Below are 9,260 nucleotides of genomic sequence, written 5' to 3'. Positions count from 1 at the left end.
GGAAAGTGGAACTGTGGGGTGATGCTGTCTAACAGCATGTAGAGTGTTGAGCACAGAGCACTGGAGAGAAGAGGACCGCTATACTATGTAATGAATCTGTGAGTACAGTAGCAGACGTTAAAGAATGAGAAATGGGCTGTTACACCAAATAATGGCCACCACGTGACATAGGAGCCAAGAATGGGAAAGAGGCAGCTATACCAAGGAAAATCCACTGGAGGAAAACACAGCAACAGGCTGTCATGCTGGGAAATTAATGTTCTGGATGATAGAGTGGATTGTACCCTCAGCAAGTTTGCAGATGATGCTAAACTGGGAGGAGTGTCAGACACACTGGAGGGTAGGGACAGGATACAGAGTGACTTAGGCAAATTGGAGGATTGGACCAAAAAAAATCTGATGAGGTTCAGCAAGGACAAATGCAGAGTCCTGCACTGAGAAGAAAAGAATCACATGTACTGTTACAGACTGGGGACCAACTGGCTAGAAAGCAGTTCTACAGAAAAATTCTTGGGGGGCAGATCTGATAGCAGCCTTCAACTACCTGAAGGATGGTTCCAGGGAGGATGGAGCTAGGGTGTTCTCAGTGGTGGCAGGTGACAGAACAAGGAGCAACGGTCTCAAGTTGCAGTTGGGGAGGTCTAGGTTGGACATTAGGAAAAGTTTTTTCACTAGGAGGGTGGTGAAGCACTGGAATGGGTTACCTAGGGAGGTGGTGGAATCTCCATCCTTAGAGGTTTTTAAGCTGAGGCTTGACAAAGCCCTGACTGGGATGATTTAGTTGGGGTTAGTCCTGCTTTGAGCAGGGGTTTGGACTAGATACCTCCTGAGGGCCCTTCCAACCCTCACCTTTTATGATTCTATGATTTCATTAAGTCAACACTAGCTGGCAGAAGGGTAGAGGAAATGAAGGGAGGGTCAGAAATACTGACCAGTGACCAAAAGGTTTCAGTAGCCAGTACACTAATGGGAAAGCTACACTGTAAGATGGCCACAGGTGGAAGCAGATTGAAAGTATGAGATATGGGAAGCTATTTATTGGAATGGCCCACTACGTGACAGCACCCAGTGAATATTAATCAAGGGATGATGCAATTGTATTATAACAGGCCATCAGCTTGGACAGGCATCACTCAAAAATTTGAGCCGGTGTTTCATCATGATCTCAAATACTTTTCACATCGGATCATTAGACTTAAAAAAAAAATACGCAAGTCCCATTGCACACGTCCCACCGGGCATTGTTAGCCACAAAGCTTGGGAGACACAAAATTAACCAAGTGGGAGAAAGGTTGAAGTGGAACCATTTTAAAAAGCGGGAGGACTAAACGCTAATCCAGAGGCAGCATTTACACAAATCCAAAGGCAGCCCCTTTTCCAAAGGTAGATCAATGCACCTGCTCATCTCTTCATGGAACTGCAGGTCTCTGCACTGAGAAAACACAGCTTCTGCAGGAAGAGGAGACACAAGAGCCTCAGCTGCAGATCCTGGCTCCTGGCGTCTAACCCGGAGAAGTAGGAGCTCATCGCTTCAGTCTGGCGCTGCCCTGGGGTGACAGGTGAGCACCGACTCCCCAACAGCGTTTCTCTCCCACCTTCCAGACAGGGGTGTGAATGTGCTTTGGGAGGAGGAGAGGGATGAGACAGGTGAGGTAATATCTTTTATTGGACCAAATTCTGTGGGTGAACGAGAGAAGCTTTTGAGCTTATCCAAGCTCATCTTCAGGTGGATATTAACAGCTTTAGCCTCATCTTCCCATGCCACTTGGCATCCATAGCACCATTTAACAGAGATGCATATTGACATACAGCTCCTGAGGTACGGCATGATTCTGGCCATTGCCAGAGGTGAAATGCAGCATTTAACGTCATTGTTAAGCTCCTGTATGTCACCAGATGGGATACGATAGCAGATAAAGAAATGCTCTGATCTGCCTTTTTAGTACTCAGCTACCAGAGCAATGGACTGTTATTACTGTAGTTATTGATCTGATGTGGCAGACGCTGGTCTGCATGGTTACAAATAATAATTTGTTCTCGAATTGAGCCTCCTGGCAATTTGCTCTTAAGTCAACTTTTAGCCTTAAAATTCAGACTGTGGTAGGGAGAGAAAGGGGAGTTTATGAATATTTTTGGAAATAATTCACAAGACTTGATTAACTTTTAACTCTATGTTCTTCTGATTCATTTGCACAGTTCCTTTTCTTGTTCCTAGACTCAGCCCATGGCAGACACAGACTGGAGGAACCAAACCGCCGTCCTGGAATTCATCCTCCTGGGATTTGGGAAACTCCCTGACGTGCAAATTCTTCTCTTCCTGGTGTTCCTAGTGATCTACATCACAATCCTGGCCACGAACACCCTCGTCGTGGTGCTTGTTGTGACTGATCAGCACCTTCATACCCCCATGTATTTCCTCCTGGGGAACTGTCCTGCTTGGAGACCTGCTACACCTCCACCATCCTGCCCACGGTGCTGGCCAGTCTCCTGACTGGGGACAAAGTCATCTCATTCTGTGCCTGCTTCACACAACTGTATTTCTTTGGTTTTCTGGCAGCTACCGAATGCCATCTCCTAGCAGCAATGTTTTACGATCGGTATTTAGTGATACGTAAACCCCTGCGCTATTCAACTATTATGAATACCAGGTTTTGTTTCCAATTGCCTGCTGGGTCCTGGTTAAATGGTTGTCTGGCTATTACCATCCTTTTCTTATTCCTATCACAGTTAATATTCTGTGGCCCGAATGAAATTGACCATTTCTATTGTGACTCCATCCCACTGATGGAACTCTCCTGCAGTGAAACACACCTGGTCATACTGATGGATTTCATCCTAATCTGTGTATTCGCCCTGCCTCCATTCCTGCTAACCCTGACATCCTATGTGTGTATCATCGCCACCATCCTGAAAATCCCTTCCACCACCAGGAAGTAAAAAGCCTTTTCCACCTGCTCCTCCCACTTCATCGTGGTGACAGTTTTCTATGGAACCTTAATGATCGTCTACCTGCTACTGAGAGGTGACGCACTGCAAGAGCTGAACAAAGTGTTCTCTCTCTGCTACACGGTTCTGACTCCCCTGGTAAACCCCCTCATCTACAGCCTGAGAAACAGGGAGATCAAGGCAGCCTTGAGCAAAGCCATCAGTAAATGTGGCTTTCACAGAACCATGCAGAGACTCTGAGATAATAATTTAAACTGAGGTTTTGCAATGCTGACTGGTGATTTAACCAATCTGTCCCCATTCAAATGAAGTTGAAAACTCCCATTCGAAGTATCAGTTCTAATGTGAAAAATACGTAGATAATCTGCTGAGAGTTACTGAGGGTGTTATGGTCCCAGGCTCTGTTCATGTATCGTAACGCCCAGGAAAGTGAGGCTGAGGACAGCTCTGTCACTCTCCACGTTCAGCACCGATACACGCTGTACGATGGTATATTTCTCCATAGTGCTGGCTCAACACTCACGGTATGAGAGGAGGGTGCACAGCATGTGAACCTGCACAGCGCTGTCATCATCTAAGGCACACAAACCAGTAACTAGCCAAGTAAATCCCTGTGTACCTCCCTTTTTCATTGTTTCTCTATGTTACTGTAGGAGAGTAAAGTGTTAAAGCTGGACAAGTGTTCAGGCCTAAGCTAGAGGGAACGGGGTCAAGGCAAGGGCAAACCTTGTTTCTGTTACTTGGTATGAATTTTAGTTACAGTCTGTTATCTCTCTTCTTCTCCTCCCTTCCTGGTCATCTGTGCTGGGAATGAGGCTAATAAAACAACTATTGCTATTTCTGTACAAGGCCTTTTGGTGGGAAGAAAGCATTATCTTTCTTCTCTCCCTGACATGCATTTACTTCAAAGAAAGTTAGCATAAAATGTATAGGTTTTAAGGTGATGTGCCTGCCCTCTGTATGGTAATCCTGTAAGCAAAAACAGGGGCTGGTATAATTATATTCATCATGTAGTTGTTAATATTTATTTTATGGGTGTCAATGTAACCAAATAAGTGTCTATGGGGAGTTGCTGGAAATGTATACATTTACATGCTGTTATGGATAAAAGAATTGTAAAGTAACCCCTTCGTTGCTCACTCGCGGCACCGATGTGGAACGAGCAGGCAATAAAGGATTCTGTCTCCCCAATCCGCCCCTGGGACAACCTGTTTGGTTATTTGTAACAGTAATATTGATTTTTGTGAGGTTTCAATTATTAACTGTTTTAATTTTTACCCATGTATGGCAGCGAGATTGGTGACTCCATCCCTACAGGCACAAGGCACGGGGGGAGGCTGCAGTAACACCAACAGTTACTGACATTTTATGTTGGTGCTTTTGCTGTTTCAGCTGATATCAATGTTTACCGATGTCCATTGATTGAAATCGAATCCTGCCGAGCCAAGCTGTACGTTTCAAAGAAGGCTCCAGGCATTAGCTGTGCAAATGCCATTGAAATCAGAGGGTCCTAACCTCAAAGTCAGTGGAAATTTTAGCTTAGGCCTTAGAGAGACGGCTCAGATTGAACAGAATTATTCCCGGAGTGTAACATTAACTCTGTGCATAACACCCTACGCGATTAGGTCCTTATTTAGCCATTAATAAGGATGAGTAATGGCAGAAAAGACACCCACAAACAGAACTGATATTTTTTTCATCAATGATAAAGAACAAAGTTTAGAGCTGATAAAAATTTGATTGGCATTTTTGAGGGAGAAATATTTTGTTGATCGAGATCAATATGTTCCATGGAAACCTGTCAATTTTGACAATTTTGTTTAGGAAAAACAATTTGGTCTATGGTTTTATGAAACAGCATAAAATAAGATAAAATAACATAAAACTAAATTAATAGAAATTTAACTGTAAAATACAATGTAATGTAAAATAAAATTAACCTAGAAATAAAATTAAAATAGATAAATACATTTTTTAAAAGTCAAAATGGGAATGAAAACCAACATTTGAAATCATGGAATTGCCAATGAAATGGAAATTTGACACCTACCCCACTCTGACAATATGAAAATAGCACAGTTTGTACAAAATACAAATTTTATACAAAATTTTTTCTTACAATAGAGGATACATTTCCAGCCAAAATCGTGCTTTCTAACTGGAGATTTTGTTTTTGTTCACTTTCAATTAAGGTTGCATCTCTATGTAGAGTCTTGCACGGCAGTGCAACGAAATATTCTCCTAAGGAAGGACAGGTATTTATCTGATAAAAAATTTCAAATGGTTTTAATAGAGTTAGATGGCTCATGTCCACTGCAATTCACTATGAGTTGGCTGCCCAATCACTGGATCTCTGGGCCTTGATTTCTTTCTTTGTAGGGGCTTCCTCTAAAATATAAAATCCTGACCCACTTTTCAGAGGAACTCTGACCTGAGAAGGGCATGGTTCTGCTTTGATGCACCAGGAAGTGAAAGAGGTGACTATTTGAACGAACAATTGTTTCTCTGCTATTATACCCGAGCCCCATGATGTAGGCTTAGAATACGTTGGTGCCCACTGTCAAGTTACAACTCATGTTTGCAGAAAAATTAACGTTTTGTGGAACCTGTAGCCTGCCCAGTTAGAAAATCTGTCCCAGTGGTCAAGAGATGGCATATCCCCTCTCCTGGTCTCCATAGTTCACTCAGCTATTTTTCTGATAGCCAGCAAAGGGAGACAATGAAAACAATGTTAAGGAGTGAATTTTATTTATCTATATCAGAGTGACATTCTTTCTTGTAGACACACACTCCAGCAACCTCAGCACAGGGAAATCAAACATCCATAATAGAATTAATCCTCTTGGGATTTAGGACTCTCCCTGAACTGCAACTCCTTCTCTTCCTGCTGTTTCTAGTGATTTACGTCGCAACCATGGCTGGGAACATCCTCATCATGGTGCTAGTTGTGACCGATCGGCACCTTCACACCCCCATGTACTTCTTCCTGGGGAACTTGTCCTGCTTGGAGACCATCCCTGCAGGCGCAAGGCGCGGGAGGAGGCTGCACTAACGCCCAGCGTTACTGACCATTTTTGTTGCTGGTTTCGGTGTTTCAATTGATATCGACATGTACCGATGTCTAATGATTGAAATCGAATCCTGCCGAGCCAAGCTGTAAGTTTCAAAGAAGACTCCAGGCGTTAGCTGTCCAAATGCCATTGAAATCAGAGGCTCCTATCCTTGAAGTCAGGGGAAAGTTTAGCTTAGGCTTCAGTGAGTGAAGGCTCAGACTGCACAGAGTTATTCCAAGACTGTAGCATTAACTCTGTGCATCACTCGTTATGGCATCACGTCCTTATTCAGCGACTAATCAGGATGAGGAATGGCAGAGAAGACAGCTACAAACAGAGAATTAATATTATTTTATCCAAAGATGAAGAAGAAAATGTAGAGCTGAAAAAAATGTCACAGATATTTTTGTGGGAGAAATGTTTTCCTGATTGAGATCAAAATGTTCCATGGGAACATAGCAAGTTAGAAAAAAAAATATTACAAAGCAAGCTATTGTCTGTGGATTTATGAAACAGCACAAAACAAAATTAAAAGATGTTACTCTAAAATACAATGTGATATAAAATAAAAATAACCTAAAAATAAAATTAATATAGATAAATACATTTTTTAAAAAGTCAGATTTGGAATGAAAACTAACATTTGAAATCACGGAATTGCCCATGAAATGGAAATTTGAGTTCCACACCGCTCTCACTGTATGAAAATAGCCCAGTTTGTACAATTTCAAATTATATACAGAATGTTATCTTGCAACAGGGGCTACATTTCTAGCCAAAATAGTGCTTTCTAGCTGGAGTGATTGTTTTTGTTCAATTTTAGTTTAGGTTTTCTCTCTATGTGGTGTGTCCCATTGCAGGACAAAGAAATATTGTCCTAGGGAAGCTCAGGTATTTGTCAGATATACATTTTCAAATGGCTTTAAAAGAGTTTGTGGGCCCATCTCCACTGCAATTCACTTGGAGTTGGCGGCCCAGACAGTGCATATCTGAGCTTTAGTTGCTTGGATTTTTCCAAATATAAAATATTTTTTTCCAAATATAAAATCCTGACTCATTTCGCCAGTGGAACCCTGATCTGCGAATACATGGTTCTATTTTCATACACCGGGCTGTGAAAGATGTGACTATTTGAACCAACATCTGAGTTTGTATTCTCTTGTACTGGAGCCCAAATCATGTGGCATGGGTGCCCTCTGTGAAGTGACTACTTGTGTTTGCAGAGAAACTAATGTTGTATTGAACCTGCAGCCTGCCCAGATATGAAATCTGTTCCAGAGACCAAGAGATGGCATGTCCCCTCCCCTAGCCTCCATATTTCATTCAGCTATTTTTCTGGTAGCCAGCAGAGGTAGACAAGAAAAATAAGGTTGACATATTTCGGAGTGAATGTTGTTTATTTATGTCAGTGTGCATTTCTTTCTCTTAGACAAACCCCATGGTGACCCCAGAACAGGGAAATCAAACGTTCATCACAGAATTCATCCTCCTAGGATTCGGGACCCTGCTTGAACTGCAAATCCTTCTCTTCCTGCTGTTTCTAGTGATTTACATCGCAACCATGGCTGGGAACATCCTCATCATGGTGCTAGTTGTCACTGCTCAGCACCTTCACACCCCCATGTACTTCTTCCTGGGGAACTTGTCCTGCTTGGAGACCTGCTACACCTCCACCATCCTGCCCAGAATGCTGGCCAGTCTCCTGACTGGGGATGGAGCCATCTCAGTGAGTGGGTGCATCACACAATTTTATTTCTTTGGTTCTCTGGCAGCTACAGAATGCCTGCTCCTATCAGTGATGTCCTACGATCGGTATTTAGCCATAGTCAAACCACTTCACTATGTATCTCGTATGAGTGGCAGGTTTTGCCTTCAGCTAGCAGGTGGCTCTTGGGTAGGTGGCTTCCTAGCTTGTAGCATAACAGCAGTGTCAATATCACAATTAAATTTCTGTGGCCCCAATAGCATTGACCATTTCTTTTGTGATGTTATCCCCCTTGTAAAACTCTCCTGCAATGATCCTAAGATGATGGAAATGTTGTCTCTCACACTCAGCTTCCCTTTTTTACTGGTCCCATTCCTGCTGACCGTGATGTCCTACATCTCCATCATCGCCACCATCCTGAGAATCCCTTCCACCACCGGGAGGCAAAAGGCCTTTTCCATCTGCTCCTCCCACCTCATCATGGTGTCCATTTATTATGGAACTCTGCTTCTTGTCTACATGTTCCCCACAGCTCACGCACTGAGGGACTTCAAGAAAGTTGTCTCTGTCATCTATACGGTCCTGACTCCCCTGGTCAATCCCCTCATCTACACCCTGAGAAACAAAGAGGTAAAGGGGGCCCTGAGGAAAGTTTGCAGGAAATGCATGTTAGGACAATGGTAGCCGACCAGGTGCCTTAGCTTGAAATAAAATAGTTATGCCAGAGGCTTATTTAGGGCCTGAACCAAAGCGTCACTGGGCTATGTCATGCTCTTAGAGTCACAGTCAGGGGCGGAAGTGGAGATGGACAGAGCTCTTGGAACCTGTGACCCATTCTTGTTAGGGCCTTTATCAGATGCCACAGCTGGGTGTTACTGGGCTGGTGACAGATTTAAACTAGTGGCTGCTCAGAATTTACCCAATGACAAGGGATTGTGCTCAGTGATACGGTGCACGAAAAACAGACTGAACTGGGAACCTGACCATCCCTTCCTTTTAGGGAGAGAGATTTATATACACACACACACATAAACCTATGATGCCTACATTACACTAATACATGGCTGCAATGTCAGCCTGGGACTCAAGCGTTAGGAATTTGTATTTCTTTCTTATAGTATATTTCATCCCTAGGCTTCTTTCCAAAGGGACAGGAATCAAAAGGAAACCCTCTAACCTGTGCCATGGGGGCCAGCACTGGCCTATTACTGGCTGATTTTCAATGTTGATGTAGGGCAAGTTTCTCAAGATATTTGGGTGCCCAGTGGGATTTTTCAAAAGTATTGGGGCACATTGACTGCCAGAGGAGCCTGTAGGCGAGTCAGGAAGGGGAATATCTCCCATCCCCAGGTCACTGCATCACTCTGGGGCCTTGGTTGCCTGGTGTGAGGCTGCAGAGGTCATGGCTAGAGGCAGAAACACAGGGGCCTGTGGCCCTTTTGCTGCAAACACTTAGGCACCTACAGGGTCTCCGGCAGCTGAGCAAGGTTTTGTGAATCCCAGGAGGGCCGGATTCTGGGTTCAGATGCCTAAAGGGGAAGACTGCAGCCCTAGGC

The 9,260-nt window shown here is 43.6% G+C and overlaps 1 protein-coding gene across 1 annotated transcript; it reads left to right on the top strand.

The window, feature by feature from the left end:
• Nucleotides 1-7,437: 7,437 nt before the first annotated feature.
• Nucleotides 7,438-8,388, top strand: LOC137167540 (olfactory receptor 11A1-like). Its single transcript, XM_067569755.1, has one exon. The coding sequence runs from the start codon at nt 7,438-7,440 to the stop codon at nt 8,386-8,388; it is 951 nt and encodes a 316-aa protein (XP_067425856.1).
• Nucleotides 8,389-9,260: the final 872 nt, after the last annotated feature.

The sequence above is a fragment of the Emydura macquarii genome, unplaced genomic scaffold (genome assembly GCF_026122565.2).
Source record: "Emydura macquarii macquarii isolate MOO-44397 ecotype Brisbane River unplaced genomic scaffold, CSIRO-AGI_Emac_v2 contig_2933, whole genome shotgun sequence".
NCBI classification, from domain to species: Eukaryota; Metazoa; Chordata; order Testudines; family Chelidae; genus Emydura; species Emydura macquarii.
The sequence above is the reverse complement of the archived record's forward strand: the minus strand, read 5'-3'. Positions and strand labels throughout refer to the sequence as shown.

Bases quoted from the DNA above. Each gene is read 5' to 3' on its own strand.
- LOC137167540 (XM_067569755.1), top strand. From the start codon at position 7,438: ATGGTGACCCCAGAACAGGGAAATCAAACGTTCATCACAGAATTCATC.